This window comes from Canis lupus, chromosome 33, assembly GCF_003254725.2.
Source record: "Canis lupus dingo isolate Sandy chromosome 33, ASM325472v2, whole genome shotgun sequence".
Taxonomy (NCBI): domain Eukaryota; kingdom Metazoa; phylum Chordata; class Mammalia; order Carnivora; family Canidae; genus Canis; species Canis lupus.
This window is the reverse complement of record NC_064275.1, coordinates 7,477,231-7,501,475: the sequence shown is the minus strand read 5'-3', so window position 1 is coordinate 7,501,475 and position 24,245 is coordinate 7,477,231. Positions and strand designations below refer to the sequence as shown.

General features: G+C 37.0%; 1 protein-coding gene across 41 annotated transcripts in view; it reads left to right on the top strand.

Moving 5' to 3' along the window:
- The window catches only part of LOC112640164 (ABI family member 3 binding protein), a 234,307-nt gene that overhangs the window by 165,400 nt on the left and 44,662 nt on the right, over window positions 1–24,245 (top strand). For 15 of the 41 annotated variants that reach the window (XM_035709972.2, XM_035709960.2, XM_035709976.2 and 12 more), the window contains 11 exons: window positions 350–421; window positions 892–939; window positions 1,698–1,793; window positions 3,843–3,917; window positions 6,814–6,888; window positions 13,359–13,418; window positions 13,999–14,046; window positions 14,901–14,981; window positions 17,120–17,197; window positions 21,394–21,459; window positions 23,161–23,235. In XM_035709972.2, the coding sequence (XP_035565865.1) occupies window positions 350–421; window positions 892–939; window positions 1,698–1,793; window positions 3,843–3,917; window positions 6,814–6,888; window positions 13,359–13,418; window positions 13,999–14,046; window positions 14,901–14,981; window positions 17,120–17,197; window positions 21,394–21,459; window positions 23,161–23,235 (774 nt within the window). The remainder of the gene's footprint in view (window positions 1–349; window positions 422–891; window positions 940–1,697; window positions 1,794–3,842; window positions 3,918–6,813; window positions 6,889–13,358; window positions 13,419–13,998; window positions 14,047–14,900; window positions 14,982–17,119; window positions 17,198–21,393; window positions 21,460–23,160; window positions 23,236–24,245) is intronic. The other 26 variants (XM_035709978.2, XM_035709975.2, XM_035709988.2 and 23 more) reach the window with 19 other exon arrangements.

Sequence of the window (24,245 nt, the reverse complement as noted above, 5' to 3'; positions counted from 1 at the left end):
TCATTTTTATGTTTTCAAGGACTCGCTCTTTGTCTTTTTCTTACTAGAATCCTTAATCAAAATCTGTAAGGAAGTGAAATTATCCGCTTTGCTCCAGGTAGAAATTGCTAAAGACACTGCCAGTTATTGTGTGTGTGTGTGCACATGCCCACACTGAACACTGCCTTGATTTTCTGCCTTCATCTCTGTCCTCTTAAATTGTAGTCATTCCTAGTCTACCTGAATGTTATGTAATCTCATGAATGTATCTACTTGGGATAACCTCTGTTTTCAAGTTAAATACAGTGTTCTGTGACAGTGTGTTACGCCCTGCCCACCACTAACCAGCCATTCCCTGTTTATTCCGTAGCACCAACTGTAACAGATTATCTGTATCCCTCTGCCAAAGCACCACCCAGTCCAGAGGAACCAAAGACTGAAGGTGGTAAAGGTTTTCATGCTTTGATTCAATGACTCAACAGTTTTTAAATTAGCATCTCTTATGTCCATGGAACATGAAAGTTCAAGCTGCGATACTTGTTCTACAACTGAATTCAACTGAAGAGCGATAGTTTCCAAAATCCTTGGATTCTTAAAACTGCAATGATAACTAACCTCTGAATATAGAAATCCTGGTTTCTCTATGGTATCAAAATATTGAGGCATCATAGTGCCTGACGGCCAGATAAGGACAGTTAAAACATTAATATTAGTGGAAGAATGAGTGTGATAGAATAGGATTTCCCCCCTTGGTCCTCTCTTTTTTCTAAATCCATTGTCCTATCTGTTAAAATAGGATGCAAACTCCGAAGAGAATGAGGCGTGTTTATATTCAAGTTCAAGAGAGAAATACTTGGCTGTAGCTTAGCATCTGAAAGTTTTCTAAACTTGTTCTCCTTTTTTTTGCTACAGTTGTGGAATCTATTACAAATGTGTCTGAGCTACCCGAGAGCACACTAGGTAATGACATGCCTCTGCAGCTTTTGTCCTCGTCGCCACCATCACCTGAGAACCTCAGGTTCTCTCTCATTGTGAATTCATGTTGCAGCATCATTCTTTGTCATGGCAGTTAATTTTCTTTCTAGGTGCTTCTATTCATAACCATCGTCCAAAAAGTCTCTTCTGCTCAGTTTTGTATCTAGACGTTGGCCTCTTTCTCCATTTAAGTCAGTGAAACTGTTACACCTAAAGCATCTTTTTCCTAACATTGAACATTCTGCTAGCTTGTATCGTGTTGAATATTTCAGTTTTCCTTTTGTATGGTGATCCATTTTATATTTCTGCCCTAGCAACATACTTTCCATTAACACTCATTCCATCATAGTCATTACCTGTTTGATTTTTTTTTTTTTTTGCTATAATTTTAAGTGAAATCCAATGCTTTTTCCCTGGCTCATGCTTTAACATTTTTTATTGTTTGGGTTTTCCCTTTAAGGTTACTAGTAAATATATTATTCTGGGGTTGTTGAAGGAGGTATTAGTTTGAAGTGAAGATTTAAAAAGTAAGGATATTGCTTACTTTGAAAGTATTTTGGAATCTGGCATCTCAGCATTTTTAAAATTGCATACATTATGAAGGAGTAGGAATGTTATTTTGCTACAGAGCTGCAATTTTCTCCTTTTTTTTTTTTTTAATTGTTACCGTCCTTTCTGTCATCTGTACTTAAAGTTTGTGAAGCACTATCATAACCCCAGGTACTTTCCTTCAATTACCATAGAGACATCTCCTCTGCCTTCCCAAACTATAATCCTACCCAGCCCAGATGAGCCTCCGACCGAGCCTGGTAAATATTATTTTGTATTTTACGTAGAAGGTGAGTGTTCACAGAACCTAAAGAGTGGAAAGACAATATGGGACATCAAAACACCTAACTTAATCACTTTGCTCGCATTCTCTGATAGACGATCCTACTTTTCTGATGCCTCACTTCTCTTATGTATAAACTATAGCCATTCACATGACGGTGTTGTGATATTCTTCAGGATATGGCTGAAAAACCTTTCTCAGCTACTCTGCAGGTGTTTCAAACAGGACATAGTAATGTTTCTGGAGAAGGACATTTATATTCGAATTTTAAATATAAATATATTTTCTAATTTTAAGTACTTTATCACCTTGAGTAGTGCAAGTTCTTTGGTCACATACAAAATCTTTTAAGTTATCTAATTTGTGTTTGAGATTAACAGAAACCTCCAGAAACAAATTTCACTGTGCAATCCACATAAAGGATGGGCCACAACTGGCCCGTCATCTTATCCTTATTCTACACTTCTTCCTGCCGCAGTTTTGCCATTTCACTGCACGTAAATAAAAAAAAAAAAAAAAATGAAGTCGAACTAGCTAGTTGGCAAGTCATAAAGGTTTACTTGATGGTGGAATTTGAAATATAGGGAAACAAATCACTGACATGAATAACTAAGTGATGTGCTGCTTCTTACAAGGAAAAAAACCTCTCAATATCTGTAGGCTTTCTTGGACTGATGGTTTATCAAAAATAAGCCCAAACTTGTGTTTTGATTGTCATTAAACTATTTCACATGGGTCTATTTCCAAAGGTGATATGAATATTAATTTTCTACATTGTCCTCTAAAATAACTTATTAAATTTTACCTGTTCAACTTTACAGTTTTTTTTACCAAAGTTTCACACTAACTGCATTAACTGGGTCAGTGCTAATTATCTCTAACTTTTCCCAAGTGTTTTTAAATAACTGTATTAATGGATATGATTGAAATGTTTAATTGTGAGTACTTCTAGTGGTACCTACTTCATATCCTGGGAGAAGCAAATAGCTTATCAGGAACCTCCATAAGCAAGGAGAAAGTCACAAGACTGAAAGGAACTCTTAGAATTAGAATTTCAGGATTGGAAGGGCTCTTAAAACTCTTGTTACTTTTGGTGGAGAACGTGAGGCTATAGACTGAGCGATTAACAAAGGAAGCTCTAAATCTTCACACTCCTATACCAGTACAATTTCTTGCATATCTTGGTGTTCATTTCTCTACAGGCAATTCCACTGAAGATTCCACTGCAACCACTATATGCAGACTTGTTAGAAACTTCTGGTATCTAAAAACTCTTATTTTCAGCAAGCCTTCCTTAAGGTGCCGGAAACTCCATGATCCTGAAAAACGTTTTGTTTCTCTTAAGCTGTTTATACCAAATGAGGTGTTTCCACAGGCTGCAACCTCCCATTTAATCATTCCTTTTCTCCAGCAGGATATACTTCTAATTTTCTTGGTAAAGAAACCATTGGTTTTTACAGTGAATGTCCTAGAACTACTTTAAGAATTGCCCAAGAAAGGAATAAATTTCTCAGGAATGTATCCTTTCCATTTTTGCTCAGTTTTTCTTCCCCAGTATGACCAAGGAAAACTGTGCTTTGCTTAATAAGATTTTTCCATTATCACTTTATTAAAATGCATTTATTTTCTAGGTATATTTGGAATGTAACATGCTAACTTTGTTTTTAGAGGAAATTGTATTTATCTGCACCTAAAAATATTGTACTGGGATATCCTGGTAAAATGGTATAAACTTGTAATTAGGATGAGTTCTTACTATCATGAAATTTACTTTTAATCTATTGAAAAGGTATTTGATTAGATATTTCTGAAATTCCAACACTTTCATTTGCCAAGTGAATATCTTGGACATCATTTAATGTAGTAATGTAGTTTCTTGTTTTGCTTTCCATTATAATAATATAAGAAATTTATCTTCCTGTATTTTGTGGTTCTTTGGAAGCTTTAATTGCATTAATTGCTGTGTATTTAGGTCTTCATTTTTGAGATCCTAGAAGCTTAGATACTGTGATTCTTGAAGCGCTCAAGAGCTCCAAACCTATATTCTTTCTTTTAGCTCCCAAGCAGACACCGCGTGCTCCTCCCAAACCAAAAACATCTCCACATCCAAGAATCCCACAAACACAGCCAGGTAAATACATATTTTATATTCTGGCCTGAAGAGTTTGATATTAGTGAAATTATTCTATTGAATTACAGCGAGTTGGGTTTTTTAACTCTTGTATAACAGATCTTCCTTTGAAATCTAAACAATATTTACATTTATTTTTGAACTTCATCAAAAAGTATGCTATCGGAATAGCTTATTCCAGGAGACTTCCTTATAGTTACGTTATTTGAAAAAGGAGCTGGAGAAGAATGGGATTTTTTTAAAGAGTAGATTACCTATTCCCATTGCCTCTCTGAGCTTGGGAATACCTGTCCTTTCCACAGTCCTTGAATGTGCCTCTCCCTGCCATTCCCATATAATTTTTTTAACTTTCAATAGATTTTACTTAACAGTATGTCATGAAGGTTTTATATATTTCTTCTCTCCTAAAACATAATGATCATATAACTTTGCTTTAGTGGTTTTGCTTGTAAAATTTTGGTAAGGGCCCAGAGAAAAAAAACATATAAACTATTTTTGATTCTTTTCAAGAGGCTCTTATCTCAATGATTAAATCTAACCCTAACTTCTCAACCAAGATCTTGTCCAGTTTCTCCAGCTGCCTCAGAGGATCTCTATTTGGGGCTACCATATAAACTTGACATGCCTCAAAAAAAGTTCATCTTTTCCTCCTTGCAGTTTCTCATTTACATCTCTGGTAGGTTCTCCGTATTTGACATCTAATTTTTATTCCTCAACCAGCCTCTGTAATCCATCTGTTAATAATTAGGATGCATTTCGTTCTTCCAAACATTTCTAGCATTGGCGCCTATGCCAAGCATGTACTTGGTCATGCTTTGTCTGTTCCCATTGATCTCCTATCTCTTTTCTCTAATTTCAAATTATATCACCCCTTAATGCTTAAATGATTAATTCATTTCATCAGTCACTCAACAAATATTTATTGCATGCTGACTATGCCAGACACTGGGGATATGAGACAAAATTGCATCTTTCCATGGTCAAGGAATTTACAGTCTAGGCCTATCACATACATTTAATTATATCATTTGTGACATGGTCTGCTTCAAAAAGTATGAGGGTGTACCTCTCCAATTTCCTAGAAAAGGAACCTTCACTACCACTTACAGTCTGGGGAAAGGAAAATGTTAGCAGCATCAAAATTGTGCCTAATTGAGGTAGTAGCTCGGAATTCCACCCATAATAGGATAGAAAGTAACTGCAACCCAGATACTTCTGGCTTTGCCAGTGTTCCTTAATGCAAGATAAAGATTTGGGAAATCTATCGTGAAAAAGAAAATGCATTCTAATTATTCCACATAAAAGTAGGTGAAATTAGGAATTCCCTTACCCAAGGGAATGATCTTACTAAATAGATCCTAGCAATACAGGAGGTTTTTAGAGACTTTTAAAGATGTTGCACATATGAACTAAATCTTGTAAAGATAAATATTCAAATCCCAGTACTTTCTCCCTTACCTTGTCTAGCTCTTAGAAATTTCAAAAGGCCATTTAGATGAACAATATTTTGTGTATAACAATAGTGAATGCAAATTATTATTGTTAGACTTGTTGGGTATCCCCACAGTAGTGTGTACAACTTCAAGTACAACATAGTGTGTTCCTCCATTACTTTTTTCAGAATGAAATTCCATTAATTGGGCATATAACCTTTCTTCCTCTGTATACTTAGATGCCAATATTTTAAAGGCAAAGTGGAATAAAAAGCTTATAACAAATCATCAAGAATATTTTGTCATTGAATAAAGCTTTGATTTTTAGATTCCAGTGTTCATAGGTAATAGTAAACAACCTCATTATTAATTTTATACCTAGAAATCCTATAACCATCAAAACGATGGGTGCTTCTGGGTTATGTAAGGGCAAAGAACATGAGAATCAAAATATACTCAGACCCTTCAATGTCAAGTTGGCAAAAATCTTTTAGAAATGGAAAAAAAATTTATAGTCATAATTTTCACATTTTGACATTGCACATTTACTTTTCACAACCATCCTTTGGGTTAAGGCAGGTTTATTATTTCCGCCTAAAAAAAAAAAAAGAAGGTAAAATGTGACCTCAGCACTGATCTCTAGAGAACCCAAGTGTTTGGACCTGTGCTCATGTCTGGACCTCAGCATTCAGCTTAAGTCTCATCTCTGGTACTTAATTACTGTGTAACCTCAGACAGAAAGGCACTAACCCAAGCCATTAAAGTGAAGCTCATTATTCCTTCCATCATCATGGTAAGAATCAAAGAGCATAATCCTTATAAAACCATTTTTAAAATTGTAAAATGAGCCATAAATAAATGAGACCTTTTTTCTGGTATCTGTTACATTAACACCTCATTACTCCAAAGGAACAGTTGGGGGAAGACAATTTTAGTTCGTGAATTTGCTTAAAGATTTATTTGGGGCCTAAGCACTGCAGGCCATCATGGAATGTGAGCCTGCTCACTCTAGGCCCTCCTGCTTCCCTTTCGGCTGTTGCCTGAGCTGAGCTTAAGCTTGTCTTGTCCGTGCTTCAGTGACTTCTGCTCTGACTTCACTGAATTCATCTTCACAGAAAGACATGAGGCTGGATTTGAGGAGTCAAGCAAACATCCAGAAAAGAGGAACAGTCCTCCTTTAATGTAACTGCTATCTATCTCTTCTGAAAAGAAGATCTAAAAAAAAAAAAAAAAAACTACATCCTACCTTTCATGCTTAATCATATTTTGTGATATCTCAGACATCGTTTTTCTAAAAGTATCTGGAATTCTAGATAAATGTTTAGAGCTTAAGGTTTATTTTTCTATCTAATTCTCATTTTTAAAATCCCTGGTCAGGCTTATAGCTTGTCATATCTCCCATGTTTAGCAAGACTGGGAGATGCTGAAACAAAATGACTCATGATCTGAGTTCTCTCTTTCAGCTCGAAAGGTGTCCCAGAGTGTCACTTCAAAGCCAAAAACATCACCAAGTCCAGAAGTATCACATACTCCACCTGGTAAATGATTTATTTCTTGTTTAAGCCAAATGCATTCTCCGGTCACACTCGGCTGCAATGACACCTGAGAGCTGATAGATGTGAGGTCAATATTTCACTCATGTTCCCACACCACGTTGAATCATCCATGGTATGATCTCAGAATTTCTGCTAGTTATGTGGTTTCTCCTATAGCAAGCCATTGAGACAATCAAATGATAGGGAATTATGCCAAGGGTAGATTTTTCCTTTAGAACTAAAGTTCTCATACTTTCTGACCTATAAAAAAAATAATAAACCTACCAGTGCTAATTATACTATGTTCAAATGGTTCACTGAAATAAGATAAAATAATTTGAAGTTTTTTCCATAAAAAAATAAAATGTTTTTGCAAACAGAGGAAATGATGTTCACCCATTATCTTTGGTTGAGTAATTTTACACTATCCAGCACTGAAGATTTTTTTTTTTTTTGGTCAAATTCTACTTTGTCAGGGCATCTGGGTGGCTCGGTGGTTGAGTGTCTGCCTTTATTTAGCTCAGGTCATGATCCCAGGGTTCTGGGATCGAGTCCCATATCAGGCCCCTCATAGGGAGCCTACTTACTTCTCCCTCTGCCTGTCTCTCTGCCTGTCTCTCTCTGTGTCTCTCATGAATCAATCAATAAATAATCTTTTAAAAATATTAGACTTTATCGATTCATGGAACAATAGCTTAGGTTGAGAAATAAGAAATTTTGCATACACAAGGGATTTCTTTAGCTATAAATCTATTTCTTGCTTATTATCTGAGAAGTTCTTTTGTCCATTTATGGGGGGGGAAATAATTTTATATTCGTGGAAGTAGTTGATGTGGGAACCGCAAGGGCCCAGACATTTCCTGAGTCTTGCCACCAATGCTCTAGATCCTCAAGTGACCTTAGGAAGCCACTGTAAGAGGAACAGTTCTCTAAAACCCAAATGAAGCTAATTTTTAATGAGAAAGAGTATCTGGAAAATGCTCTAATTTTTTCTTTCTTTTTAAAGGTCCAATTATTATAAATTTCTAGATGCTCCTAGAAGCCTATGGAACATTCCCAGAACTAAAGGATTTCTAAGCCATAGCATGAAATGATGGCATTTTGGAAGCAAGGTGGAATTCACTTGCTATAAATGTTTTCCAGATTTGTATTATTGCTGCTGTGGGATAGTCTGGTTGTTGCAGGTGGCCGTAAGCCAGAGAGAGGCCCCTGTGCTCTGAAGTCTAGAATTTCAATTTACATCACTAAACACAACAGCCAATATAATAAATACCCATAAGAAAAAAAGCTGATTTTTCCCACTTGCAAAAGATCAATTTCTTATTTTGAGTTGCAGGAAAAAAGTGTAATAGCAATTGAGTCATTAATGATAACAAGAGGAGGTTTGAGTGATTTTGTTTGCTTTTCCTTTTTGTTAGAGAAGTAATACTGTTGGTCCTGGTATGACTTAATCTCGTTAAACCATATCTAATAGTAAATTATGCCTTATAGTTAAATTGTTTTTTTCTTTTTAGATATCTAATATTTGCCTTAATTCTACATTATTTTTCACAGAAACTCTAACCTGTAAGTTTGAGCACTGGAACAACAGCAAAACTTCCCCCTGGAGCCTCCATTGGGCTTATCCCATTGACTTTCCAGTTTCACGTGTTCAGTTAGAATCCTATCTCTAAACCTGGTGCTGGTCCCACCATATGTTGATTAGGGACTCCCCTGTTGCTGGAGGGGTGTGGTGCCTACAGGAATAATCTTCAGTTTTCTCACAAGTGCTTGAACAGAATAGGCTCTGTTATGTTCAGTTTCCGGGTCATATCTAGGTGCAAGTTTGCATCCTAATGAGCCCAGGATCTTGTTTAGAAGCTCCTCTAGGTTATAGCTCAGAAAGCAGAGGGGAAACAACATGTATATTTAATACGTACTGAAATAATACATTAAGAAATAGACGCTCAGCAAAAATCTAAGAATGTAAAATGTAGTGCTGAAATCAAGACAAGAGTTATGTTTTATCACAGTTTATCTCAAAATTTATTCTGAGTGATATCAGAGTAACAAACTTGAATTTTTAGATCTGTATCCAGTAAGTCAGCCTAGGATTTGCCACACAGTCCTTCTATTCTGTAGATTCCTAGGTTCGACACCAGTTTCATCCGCTTAGGCTTTTAAAAAACCACCTTCCAGCCACTCAGTTGAATTCTTGCTATAGCATTTAATGAGGAATCTAGAAAAATTGAGTCCATACACCACATCCAGAACCAAAACAGAACTGTCCTTGCTTCAGATCTGCCTCAGAGGAATTATTTCAAATTCAGAGCAAAGGGCTTGCCCTAACACCTGGCTCAACAGGTGCTTTCTTTGTAGATCTGTTTCTAAACAAATAGCTGGGCAGCCCGGGTAGCTCAGAGGTTTAGCGCCACCTTCAGCCCAGGGCGTGATCCGGGAGACCTGGGATCGAGCCTTCTTCTCCCTCTGCAGGTGTCTCTGCCTCTCTCTCTCTCTCTCTCTCTCTCTCTGTTTCTCTCATGAATAAATAAAATCTTAAAAATTAAAATTAAAATTAAAAATTAAAGAGATTTGTGGTGACTCTTCCGGTCCATAGGTATCTGGATAGGCCTCAGTCATTGGAAGTGAATCAGAAAGAAAATCAAGATTTTGGCAAGTTATGCAGTCCTCACAGGTGTTCTGTGGAACTATTTGCTTTGGTAAATTCCAATTTGCAGCCACACTTATGCATTTTTGCAGTTAGGAAACGGGAGAAGAATGCTGAAATGCCTTTGGAGATAGAATCACTAGGTAGGATGTAGGCCATGACTGTGGCTATGGAGAGGAAGAGGATACTGTTGCTTCTACTTGGGCAAGTGGTGAGATGATGATGCTACTAAGGCAAGGAACACAGGGGAATAAGCACTTGTGTCTGTGCATGCTGGGTGTGGAGGGCCAATAGGACTTTCAAACGGGAATGTCTAACTGGTAGTCAACATGTATTTGGGGATTTCTGAACTGAAAATATAGGATATAGATTTTGGAGTCACCTGTCTACAGATTGCAGGTTATTAAATCTTGTGTGTGAATGATGTCATCCAAAAAGAAAGTATAGACCAAGAAAAATAAGAGTTCACAGATCAAAGGCTTGGGGGACACAGTTACACTTAAGAAATGGATAAGGATTGAGTAGCCAGCAGAAGTTGCTGCTGAAAATATAGGAGAGTACCAGGAAGGAGGGCCTCAGGAGGTAAGGCAGGGAGGGGTGCTCAGAAATGACACTGAGGTATGGAGGGATCAGAGGAGATGCTGGACTTTTTAGTGCAGATCCAGAAACCCGTAACTGAAACCCATGGGCCATGCTTCAGAATCCAGCAGTTTCCAGATCTTAGAAAGGTAAAACAGAACATATGCCAGATATATTAATATGTCTGCAGCAAAAAGTGTGAGTGTGCCACACCAGATGAATAAAAAATGTAATTAGCCTTAGGTCAGGTCTAGTCAGGTTTTGCTGTCGAATTAGTTAAAAAAAAAAAAAAAACTAAGTTTATGGAGCATTTGGACCTCAGAGCTATGGATAAATCATTGGAGATCCATGGTTGCAAGGGTTCAGGGAAGTAGAAGCCAGACCACAGCAGATGAAGATACAATTGAGAGACCAGGTAGCAAAGCAGATAGTCTTTTGATTATAGGAATGAGTATAAGGGAAGGATGGTTTGAAGGGGAGGCCTTCTCAAGGGAATAGGATTATCAGTTTGAGAATGTTGGAGCCTTTGAACTGTTTCATAGGTGAAGAGGGAGGAAATCATGGATAAATGGAAATATGGACTAATGGCGAGACATGAAAGATCATGGAAATAATGGAAGATAAAAGGCTCTAGAAGAGAGGGTGGCCTGATGGCAGAAGAAATGCTCTGAAAGTTGCCTCTGAACAGGCATGAGACATGCTTCCTCCCAGACTGGACCTAAAGATACAAGGTTAGAATAAAGGAACAGAGAGTCTGGAGGTGGAAATGCCGTATAGCCCACTTGTATTACTTTTCCAAGATAAGTCACTTGGTAGCTTATGGCAAGAGTAAACCTCATTGAAAACTTTGTATTTTCATCATCTTTATCAGAGACTAACAGATTAATTTCTCTCCTTTACTCTAGCAAAACATTCTTGTGTATTCATTTGCATTTGTCCCTCCTAGACCTTAGTTGTGATCATCTTAGTTGAATCTTTCTTTGGATTGGTGCACTTTATCCAAAAAGACAGTTAATATCATTGGTTAGTCAATATAAATGGTAAGTTAGCTAATATAATTGAGTCTAAAATAGAATTCCAGTATTATATATTAGTATATTATAAAAATATTCTTATAAGGAAATTAAAACCGCCTTCTTATATACATTTCTTTATTAATACACTAAGTTTCTCCCCACGTGGAAGATTTAGATTTTAGGAATCATGCTTTTGTTCAATGTAATATGGAGGAATGCCACACAGGGGAAAAAGAAAAAAAAAAAAAAGGTTTCATTTCTTGGAGCTGCAGTTGACCAAGTAAGAATGATTCATATCCCTTTCCTGTGAATATTTCTATTTCTTTCCTTTCCACTGATTTCACCTGCTTTAGAAAGTCTGTAGTGACAGTTTATTAAATCATCAGTTCATGGTTAAAAAGTGCCAACTGCAGCAGCAGGAATTCACATTACCCTGGCCTACATTCCACAGTCAACGAAAGCAGGCAGCGAGTAATGTATTTACAGTACGGTGGATTTATTGGTAGCACATTTTTTTCTCAGCCTCTCCTTAATCCCAGCTCCTCTCTGTATCGTCGAGAACTGTAGCCTTTTAGGGTATTTAGAAACTACAGGCCTCTTTGTATGGCCATGATCTTCACAGAGCCAAAGCAAAGTCTTTCGCCCTCTAGATAAACATTTAGTTTGATTTACAACTGGAAATTTCTCATATTTTACCCTTTGAATCTCAAAAACACTACATAGCAAAGGTCAAATGTTCACTATTGTAGTAAGTTTTCTCTAGTTTTTGTGGACCAACCACTGATCTTCTTAAAGCTTTTTTTTTTTCCTCTTTAAAAAAAAATCAAATTTTCAAGTTCCTTTTAGCTCATAAATGTTCTGAGTCAAGATTCTACTCACTGTACCAAATTCCACAACTATAACTGCATTGGGACTTAGCGGCCTAGACTGAGAACACAAGTGATATGCAAGTTAAATATGATCTCCAAAAGCAGTACAAAGAGAGTGTCAGTTCTATATAAACTATTTCTACACTAATGGGGAAGTGGTGCTTGGGCACCTCATGGTGCAAAAGATTTCTTTTTCTGAGATAGAATTCTACCCTGGATCCTAAATTTTTTCCCCCAGCATCATTTAGGATGCAAGGAAATTAAGATGACTACCAAAGGGATTCTGGTACTTACCAGATCTTCATTGTGGTAGGAAAACCTTTCAGCAAGACAGTAGGACTGAGAAGAACCTCTTTATGGTGAAACTGAGCCAAAGAATCACTTTACCTTTCTCTTGGAAGGAGACTTTGTCATAAAAATCTGGTACTAATAGTAGGTAAATTACCCTGGTATTTTCCTCAGTGAGAGATAAGGTGTCAGATTCCCAGTCTACTGTTTTATTTTGCCAAAATAAATTCTAAAAATGTACTGGATATCAAGGACTGACTGTAAGTGTGTCTCTTCTACCTGACATTTGGTCCCTAGTTGTCACACACTCAACTGTCAAAGAGGCCCTGAAACCTAATCTACTAGAAGGCACATCACCAAGAATGACAAAAATGACAACATGTACCTAGCATTTACTACGTAACAAGCACTTTCATAGACTTTACATGTGGTCTCTTCTAATGATGGATAGGCACCTCTTGTTCCATTTTCTGAGTGCTTTTTAGAATAAAATTTTGTTCTCCTCTCAGATATTCAAGAATTTGCCTTTCTTGCTGTCTCCCTTAATTTATGGGCCATTTATGCCTATATTACTAGGATAATGTATTTTTCTGTTGCTCTCTGTGGACTTTGAGTCTGAATATCAAATGGCAGCGAGCCACCTCAGGCAAGAGTCAACTTTCTGGTTTTCTTGGGGTTTCTTTGTTTGTTTTTAAGATATTATTTTTAAGTAATCTCTACACCCAATATGGGGCTTGAAACTACAACCCTGAGGATCAAGAGTAGCATGCTCTACTGACTAAGCCACCCTCTTGTGTTTAATGACATTAGTTATTTCCTCTTTTGTTATTTCCTCTTCCCCTCAAGGAAGGCTTCATGAAGAACGGTGACCAATATTGTTTAACTACCATCAGAGCTTTCCTTACACAGTGACTTTTTCCATTTTGAAAAAAAAACAACCATTTTCATGGCTTTTTAGCAATTGTGAAAATGCCTTTGTTTTATTCATGTTTTCCAGGATATTTTATCTGTAGGTTAGGTTTCACTCCAGATGTGGCATTTATAGTACAGTGTTTTATAATCTTTTTCTTTCAGTTCCAAGAGATGTGCTCCTTCCCCCTAAACCAGACCCTGAAGTCTCTCAGAGTGAACCTGGTAAACAAATTGTTTTATTTTGCCAGTTAGGTGTGTTTTTTCAAAAAACGTTCTTGAGATAAATATATTTTTAAATCATTGTGATATGGAAGAAGTTTGGAGAGTATTATGGATATAAAATGTGTATTTCTTTTTTGTGAAGATTTCATCTTATAATTTGCTTGAATTTTTTTCTCTGGTTAATGTGAGGGAATAGTATATAATTAGCTTATTTTCCTCTGGAAATGTTTCCATCGAAAAGGAGATTGTGCTAAAATTATAAGACATGCTTGTTAACCGACCATTTTTACCTTCTTTCAAAATGTAAATAGAACTACGTTCCAACTGTGGGTGTACTTTGAGTCAAAAATGTGTGTGCCTACTCAAAAATTTTCCTCAAAGTCGCAGTGAATGAGATTCAAGTTTTAGCTAAACCAAATTTCCTTAGTGGCATCTAATATATAGAATTTTATCATATTTATTATGATTCTTTGAGATGTTTAAGTGTTCAAATGGAAGCATCTAGAAATGCAGAAATGCTGTTTACTTTACCAGGTAGTAATTCTCATAAATATATTTCCGTGGTTTGCTTTTGACCTAGTTCTGCAACCTGTTACCTTTAGAATTGATGCACCAGAGACAACAATAGGTAATGTGTCTCCCCTACCGACCAACTCTAATTGTTTTCTTTGCTACAGTCCAATTGCAGGTCTTTCTCAACTTATCAGCTCGAAACATCATCTCTTCTCGATCCACTTCATCATCTCATTCTCATTACTCTTACTCTTTCCAAAATAGAAAAGCAATGGCTTCACTGTTGTAAAGACTTTGCCCTGAAGACCAGCTTAAGACTACTTACTCATTACTGAGTTCATCTCCACCTACCTCATTTATTTCCACATTCGAAATGGTTCCACGTGCTCATGCCCATCTAGTTAACATTTTCTGCATGTTTAGTGGTTCTCGGCTGTCGTGTTAAAACACACTAGCATGTGACAAGTTATGAAAGGTTCTGGCATGTAATTATTATTAATATTGGCCAAAATACTGAACTTTGCTAATGGTTTATTTTTAAAAATAAACTTGAGGAGACTCCAGGTGACTGTGACAATAACGAATATTTTCACTCAGTTTATAATCCTGTATGTTCTCTTGATGGGAGAGACAGACAGACAGCTACAGCTGACCACATCTGTTTCTCATTCATACCCCATCCTTACCAGGGATGGTCATGGAGTATGTCAAGCCCTGAGTGTTACTTCTTACCTGTCCTGGTACACAAATAACAAAAAAAAACAAAAACCAACTGTTGAGAACCATTATTCTTATATTCCACGGTCATTTTCCTGAAGGTTCTGTATTACACTTAACTTTCTTCTTCATGACCCACCTAATGTTTTCCTTTTTTCTGTTTCAAATGAAGGAATCTCATGTAATATTATTCTGGCCTGGTGCTGGCTTTTGCATCTAAAGATTAAAAATGCCGGTACTTTTCTTTTGCAGCTCCTTTAGAGACACGAGGCAGCCCTTCTATACCCATGATTTCACCAAGTACTAGTCAAGCGGAACTGCCAACCACTCTGGGTAAATTTTGTTTTCATATTTCAGTCCAACGAAGACCTACCTTTTAGGCATTGCCCTTGAAGTTGCCATACGTACTTTGTGTTCATGGGATGTTTCTAAACAATAAAGGGTCTCTTCTTACCATTATATAAGAAAAAAAATCCTTTCCACTTGATTCTTTTACATTAACCATATATTTGTCCTTCTAGTATTTATGCTGGTTTTCAATATAAAATGAGAATATTTTAAAACACCTTTTCAAAATTTTAACTGCTCTAAAAAAAGAAATGTTCCCAGTGTGTATCAGTGCTATACTTCTTGGTTGATTTTTCCATATTTGAAATTGCTTTTGGGAAGAAAATTTCATCTCGTAATTATTATTTTATGGGTGGTAAGTGAAATGCTAAGCAATGAGAGTTCCAAAAAAGAAATTGTTTTAAGGTTGAGCCCTTACTCCGGAGAGCTCAGCATCTAATATGAAGAAACAGGATTTAGTGAGAGTAGGGCTTCCTCAGTACCTCCCAGCACTGTGTGTAACATTTTTCTTTAAACCACATAACAATCGCACAGCAAGTTCTATTACTTGCCTCATTTTACAGCTTAGAAAATTGAGGCATAGAGAGACTTAAAAAATTGGGCCAAGTCACACAGTTAATGTCAAAGCTGGATTGAAACCCACCTCTTCAGTCACCAGAGCTCCTGGGATTCACCCCCGTGTTATACATACGAGTGTGATAGAGAAATGAGCAACATGCTAAGCAAGCAAACTACTAGGTGCATTAGGGGAGGTGACAGAGGAGGTGACATTTACCCTGGATTTTCAAGTTGGAGTGAGAGTTAAAGATGTGAAGGGTTCTTTCAGGTTAAAGACAGATGGGAGAGAGGCAATTCAGAGAATGGTTGTCAGGCTAATCTGATGAGCATGCGACTTGGGCTAGGTGTGTCAGGAAGGTTGGTGAGGATGAGTGGGCCATGCTTTTCCAAAAGTTCACCGACATCTTCACTTCACGGGAGACCCCAGTTTGCCTCGCCCTCAATTGAAATTGAATCAGAAAACAAGAGTTCCCTGCTTGTTATTGTTAATTCCCCTGCCCTGTCCGCACACATCCCACATGACTATGTTTAAAATCAGTGGCCTTATTTTTCTTTCCTTTATCCCTTTTCAAATAAATCTGTCCTCTGTGTGTGTGTGTGTGTGTGTGTGTGTGTGTGTGTGTGAGAGAGAGAGAGAGAGAGAGAGAGATCACATTTCAAAATGAAATCCTTTTTAAAGGACAAAATTTAAAACTGACCAAATGTATCCTAATTTCCAAATATTCGTCTATCCTAGCCAGGGCCCACAAAGTGAACATCACCCAGCGCAGCAAAGGCAAACATACTTTTCTAGAACCACTGCTGGATATACCAATTATCTACTTTCTACTCCCTATTGTTTTTAATGTACTTCAGTCTATTGAAGCAAGAACCCTCACCTGCCAACTGTCCCAAGTATGTCTGTTATGAGAAGAATCCAGATTATAAAGCAGGGCAGAAAAAAGATGCCAGTGTGTTCTATGCACCAAGTATTTTCTTGAGTACAGTGTGTGGCAAAGTAATTTGCTACATCTATGTGATGCTGTGATGACTTCGAGATAACATGGGAGTAAAAGTAGAGCCACACTTATTTTTTTACTTTGGCCAGGAGAAGTGTATCTATGTCAATAAACTGACTCTCACAGGACATAAATAGAAGAATATTTATTCTTACATAGTGTAAATTCACCTCTTTTCATATGATATATTTCTTTTCCAGCTCACATAAATAACTTTTGTGGAGTTTATGGAATAGAGAGGAGGCGTGAGGATAATAATATCTAAAAACAGTTAAGAGGCACAATTTAAGAACAGCCGTGTCCAGGATCATGAAATGTAATCGTGAACAAAAAGCTTTTGGAAATCCTTAAAATAACCATTAAAATAATAGAACCAGAAGATAAAAAACTTAATAAATGAGCTATTAAAATGTACCTTTAACCTTGAGATTTTGTGATGATGAGGCATACTTATACATGCAGTTTCCCTTTCATCAATGCACGGGGTGGAAAATGTGGGGTGATTTTTTTGACATGTTCAGGGTGATAATTATTGAAAGCCAGCCGCCTTACTGTGTTCTTCCCCAGCAGAAACACACCAATCCACCCAAGGAGTCTTCACAACTAAGATTCCACTAACAACTGAATTGGCAAAGACAACTCCAGGTAATGCTATTTCGTTTCCGTATAGTAAAGTGCTTTTCTTTCATTTTTAAGCAGGAAAGAAGTTTTCTTTTCAGAGTGTCAGTTTTCATCATAGTGGAATTCGTTTTCATCATTTCGTAGGTGCAGGACATCAGCCAAATAGGAATGTCACTCGAATGTAGGGAAGACCATTTCTTCAGTTAGAACTTGGCTTTTGAATATAGGGTTGACCACATGATGCTGAGAACTAAGAAGGAAAGCCTCCCCCATCTGGCCTTTTTTCTTTGTTTAACCTTCATTTGCCTCATTTTCCACATCTAAATAAGAATAGTCTGTTTTAGCTTTTTTCTCTTCCCCATTCACCTCTCCCTCCCCCTTGCTCGCTCTCTCCCTGCCTCTCTCTATCCCATCTCCTCCTCTCCATGAGCATATTGATATTGTGGCCTGAGGAAGGAAACTCATAACAAGAAGAATCATTTTTTTTTAAGAAGAATCATTTTTTAAAGATGACTTAATATTTAAATATCGAGGGGAGGGTTTGGGAGAGATTTCCTTTTATTTCTTCCTTTCTACTTCTTGGGAAGTGAACTCACCTACACAAAGTTCTATCACCCTGTTCTTAGAAGTCTATCTTTTTTGTATTTTTCTATCTTACTTAGGTGAGAATCAGTTGTGGATTTCTGATATTTTTGTGTTTTTTTTCTTTTTGTTCTAAATTATTGCTTTTGTTCATCTCTACATCTATCATGTGGTAGGAAGCCCAAAACCCAAAAGTAAACTTTTTTTAAGTAGTTGGAAGACCCATCTATTTTACTTCTTGTCAGTCATAATTTGTGGCAAAAATTTGGTGCAAGAAATTTGAAATAGTAAAAAAAATTATTTAAACATCTAATGTTAAGGTATATTATAGTAAGCAGAGCAGTACTTATGCTAAATAAACATAACTGGAACACTTTATGGCATAGGACACTTCTTGTAAATTTTCTCAATCTTTTTTTACTTGTTTGGTTTCATTTTTTATTAGGTTTTAAACGTTTGTTATTTTTCCTTATTACCTTTCTATTTATTAACTTTGTATTTATTTATAAATCCACACAGAAGAAACCTAACATGACAGCTCTCCCACGTCCTCCTGACCAGCTTCAACCATTACCAACAGATGGTCAATCACGTTGCATCCATAACACGCCCTCGTTTTTGTATGCTTATTTTTTTGTATTTTTGCTTAATAGAAACAATTAGTGTCTTAATAGAAGATAGTTGGATTCTCAAAATGAAAAACATTGTTTCTGCAGCAAAATATATAAATATTTATAAATAGCATAAAAAAAGACTATTCAGGTTGTATAGCCAAGTGAAAAAGATTCCAGCTTTTTAGAGCTTTATAGATTTCAGAATTAAGAATAAAAGAGGTTTGATTTTCCTTGCTTTGCTTTTTCTTATTTTAATGGGAATATCAGTATTGTGTCACCATTACTAGTGTATGTGGAATTTTTATCATTCTTTCTAGAACATGGTTTTACTAGATAGGAATTTCATGATTGATGTATATCCAGGATCTGATATCATTATATGAAATGTCTTAACATATTTATACAATGTACTGTATGTTCTGAGGATAATTAGCTTGGCCTAAACTGTGCTGCCCTAGGATTCATCACTTCTCTAGGCTTGGACCAAGGATCTTTAGAGTGAGCTCACCAGGGATTCACTAGTATGAGGTGACAAAGAACACCCTAGGAATGAACCCATCTTAAGGGAGTAGCATTCACAATCTGGGCCAGCCCAATACACTGCATTTCCCAAGAAGGTCCACTTTCACAAAGCCATGCTATGTGTCACCCTCATAAAACCCTCATAAATGTGTACCTGAGCTCTGCTGAAGAGGACGTCAGTCATCTGTTTTGGTTTTTGTATTGTGTTTTTAACATCAGGCATTAAAGGCATAAGACAGCACACCGCAATTTGAGAGAGCTGCCAGAGGGGTGAAATGATTCCTCTTGATCTTTGCTCTCTCCCAATGCATGTACCATGGCCTGTGTGGCTTTTTGATCTCCAAACCTTCCTTGATGGGGGACCCAAGTGCTCCAAAGAAACTTTGTGCCTAAAACCTGCAGCATGAGCCCACTAGGAGAATCTCTAGTTCCTTTTCTCTGTGACACCCTTGCCCCTTTGTCTGACAATTCCCTGCAGCACACCAGAACCAAAGCCCTGAAATGTTCAAGCTTTTCTTTGCCTTTCTCAAACCATAATAGAAATCCACTTGACTAGAGATACTTTAAGGTCACTGTTTATTTGACTCATTTCCACTCCCTTAGTCTTGCCCCACCCAGGAAAATTATATCTTCCTTACCCTCTCCCTGTGCTGGGCAGAGCATGAGATCTTCAAGGTGTTTCTCCTATAATCCTTTTTTTTTTTTTTTCTGATAGTATCTTCATATAGTATTTCTTAATGCTCTTCTTAAATAGATTTTTATAAAAATAGGTACAAAAGCATCTTTTAAAATTATTTTGTCATTAAAAACTATGCGGACATATGTTCACAAAGCTCCTTTGTCTTTTTTTTTTTTTTAGTTTAAAATTAAAACCCTAGAGCAATTTTCTCAAGGCCATGTGTTTTTCAGTGATGAACTATATGAATTACTCACAGTCTAAACTGAAGTAATCCTCCAACTCTCATATGAAAAATTGTCTAGATTTAAGTAAAGATTATGGGGGGAAAGTAAAGTAAAAATTCTGATCCTGTGACTTTGAAATACTGAGTATAGGCTTGATTATTTGTGTTCTGCTTTACATCCCTTTCCTGTCTAAAGTTTTCAAATTCATATTTGTTCTAGAATGAGACTAATAAGAACCATGATCTTTATATTACTTTAAAATAATCTAACACTGAGGAAATTAACATGAAAAACAGAAATAGCTGAAATTCACAGGGAATCCTACCACTCCCAAAGGGAATTTTGAAGACAAGCATTTGCAAATCATCATTACACATTTTAGGGTGTAATGAGAATTAATTTTGTATAACCTCTGTGCTCTGTTCACTCCAGCTGCTACAGTTTGAAAGGCCCACACTAACCCTACAGAGAATTTCAGCATGTGTCTGCTGTTTTTGGCCTGAAGTATGGCAAAATTCTGCTCATCAGTCTCCACGTTGGAAGCTTATAAATGAGCTACATTATAATCTGTTTCACAGGTGTATTTTTTTTAACATGGTAGGCAAAGCATTGCTGATTTATGATTATATAAATACCCACTCAAGATGTGAACAGAATCATCAAAACGATGTAATCTACTCACACAGTTTGCAAGAAAAATTTTTTCCAGTCTTAAAGCATTAAATTACCAAGAGAGTTGGTGGTAAGGAGGCAGTGCGGTATGTCAAAGAGGAGAGTAGGGAAGGGAAAGATGAAGGAATTCCAGGATGAAACCACACTTTAAAACCTTAGGAAGCAAAAGTATTTCAGCGGAGTTTGTTATGATTTTGCCTGCTTACATTGGTCGCTCATTTTTTAAAATTTATTCGGCAAGTCTTCGTTAGGAGTCATCACTATGCCAGGCCCTAAGGACCAAGGAGCAGGAAATGACAGGCAGTGTTTTGCTCTCTAGGGCTTGTCCCAGTTCTTGTTCCTTACTAGCCCTCTCTTGATAGGCAGGGGCAACAGAGGTCATTGTCTCCTATTCCTAAAGCTTTAACAGATAGGACTAAATGAGTATTCATTTCAGGGCTCATGAGTTAGGACCACATGCTCCTATTCTTTTAACCTACCTAAATACAGGTATTTACTTTGAGATTACCTGTCTTCTTTGGCAAAATAATGTTCCACTATGACTTCCTAATTGAGAGATATGGATGGATGGATGGACGGACGGACAGACAGACAGGAGGCTAGATGGATGGCTAGTTGGCTTATATTTACCATGTTAAGCAACCGTTGGGTAAAATAAATACCCTTGAGAAACATGGACTAAATGCAGACTAATCCTTACCACATATTGCAAATGACCTACCTCAGTCTGTGTGTGCCTTTATTTCCAGTCATGAAGATGATTACTTGTTTTATTTTCTTTAGCAGCAGTGCTGTAATGCATGATTGCAGGTTTCAGGATATCCTTTCTACTTCCATGCAAAATGTATGAGTTTTGGTCCCTAGGATGCTAAATCCCCATTTGATGAAATATTAGTTACTAACTATGAAGCTTTGCCTCTGTTTCAGCACCACACAGGTTGTATACTACTTCTGTGAGGCCCAGAACACCAGACAAAGTACACATCAGACCCGGTAAGTTGTTCCTCTTTCCAGTGACCTAAATAATTAGCATACCTGGGAAGGTATAAAATGTATTGAAACAGCAACATACACCAAAGGAGGGATATATATCCTTAAATGACAATAAACGATGTGCAGAAATTCCGGTCCTTGTAGATAAGTAGAGAGGTAACGATGAATACATGGTAGTGATAAAACGTGACTAAGGCTTTTAAGGATGAGCAGATATAAAGATTCCATGGAACTTTATCAACATAGAAGCATTTTTAGAATAGCATTTGTATGTAAATCTCATACATACTCCTCCAATTTTCTATGGCAATTATAGGAAAAGCATTAGAGTTAGCTATTTGGATACTACTAGCTCTCAAATGTTCTTTAAGAAGAGATGGTCACTTCTAATAGAAAAGATTCTTGTTCTGGGAGAACATTTGTACTTGATTCCTTCAGGTGATAAAACACACATAGACACATTTACAGGTTGTACACAGTAAAAATGATAACTAAACATTGGGAAATACTTTACATTTATTGAATTCTCCAAAAGTTTTAGGATCTCCCTCACTGGAGCTTGTTAAGGGAAAGTTAACTTGGAGAGGTTGGTCTGGTTCATGTAAATTGCCCTTGTGCTAAAGCAAAATTTGGACCAAAGACACTGAGCTTTTCTGCCCCTTTGTTGCTGCAATTCTTTCTTCTTAAAGTTCTGAATCATGAAGCTGGCTTATAAATTAATGTTCTTGGTCAACCTCTCTCCAGGGATGTGGGAAAAGAAACAATTATTTCTATCCTTTGGTTTATGGATATTCCATGTGTTTTTTTTTGCAGTAATTTTCCAATATCTAAAGGTAATTAGGCACAGACATCTTTTATCAACAAATATATCTCCATGTGCCCTCTGTACTATGATAGCTGGTTGAGAGCTTAATGTGTGGCTGGTTATATTAAGTATTTCTACAAAATAATGAAACTGTAACAACAGTGGTTAACATTGACTAAAGGCTTGCTATGCATCTTGTGGGGCACAGTTGAGGAAGCCAAGGCATGAGAATAGCTAGGAAGTAGACTAGAAGGCAAGCAATCTGCCTCTGGAACTTGCTCTCTCAACCACAACACCCTTGGTGCTTTTCCTTGAAGAGTCTTCCAGAGGATAAGACAGGTGACCTCTTAAAGTATTGGTATGCTCTGTCTCTCCATAGAGCAGGAGACAAATTAAAATGATTTCATCATACTCTGTGTTCAACAATGGACTTGTACCAGGTTGAGGGAACGGCTGTACCTAAAGACCCCGGCAAGAGACCCACCAACTTATGAGTTATGAATTAAGGCCTTGGCACATAAAGATGCTTCAAGTTTTGGTTTCTAATTGGGTTTATATGTAGTCCTGATTTTTCTTCAGTTCTGTTTTGAAATGTATCTAGTGCTTATAAATGAGGTGAGGGATTTCCCATTTAGTTGTATATACTCCCTTGCCAGTTAGTTCTTTAAGCCCAGTGATCACCTCAGAGTAAAAACATCAGGTCTCTATGCCCAAATTCAAGTCTGTGATTTAAAAACCAGAATTGTGGTTTCCATATTATAAAGCAATAGTTTTTGGTAAGCAAGCATTAGCAAGTTGCCTAAATGACTTCCAATTCTCTGAGAACTTCTGTTTGCCTTGGCTGCAAAGTTTTAATAGGAAAATTTCTAACCTATTTATTTCCCACTTTATTATAGTTCTGAACAAGACAACTACAAGACCTAGTAGACTCAAACCCAGTAGGATGCCAAAAGGGAATGGAATGGGAACAGGTAATGATCACAAATTTATTTCCTTTTTGATCCTCTCTAAACTTAAATGTTTTTATTCAAAATATGTACTTTTGTTGAATTCACACTTCAATTTATTTTTTTTTACCAGTTTTGGAAGTTCTTAATATATCTGTAATTGGAAATTGTAACATTCCAACATCAAAAATTGGTGTGTCTCTGAAAACACTGAAAAAGAATTTTTCTTTTCTAAACTCAGACCACTCAATCAGCTACCATATATAGTCTTGATTCTTGAAAAGTTCCTGATTAAATATGTATAATATGTATTATTGAAAGATAATATCAAAATAGTTGTTTTCTCTAATTCCAAAACCACTTTCCATATACAGGTTCAGTCTTCAAGACTATAATCACTTGGTTTTTAAGTTGGCAATTTCACAAGTACCATTATCTTTTTTTATAAGATCTACATTTTGGGGGGCACCTGGGTGGCTCAGTTGGTTAAGTATCTGCCTTCAGCTTAGGTCACAATCTTAGGGTCTTGGGATGAAGGCCCACATTGGGCCCTCTGCTTGGTGGGGGAGTCTGCTTCTCCCTCTCACTCTCCCTCCCTGTGTTCTCTCTCTCTCTCTCAGATAAATTTTATCTCTCAAATAAAATCCCCCCCCCCCCAAAAAAAGACCTGCTTTTGTTGGCAGTGTGAAAAATGAATTTCCTTGTATTCATTCATTCATTTAAAAGATTGGGAGAGATGGGAGGGAGAGAGAGAGATTTTTTTTTTATATTTTTTTTTAATTTTTATTTATTTATGATAGTCACACAGAGAGAGAGAGAGGCAGAGACACAGGCAGAGGGAGAAGCAGGCTCCATGCACCGGGAGCCTGACGTGTGATTTGATCCCGGGTCTCCAGGATCGCGCCCTGGGCCAAAGGCAGGTGCCAAACCACTGCGCCACCCAGGGATCCCCAAGAGAGAGAATTTTAAGCAGGTTCCATGCCCAGTGCAGAGGCACATATGGGTCTCTATCTCATGACCCTGAAATCTTGTCT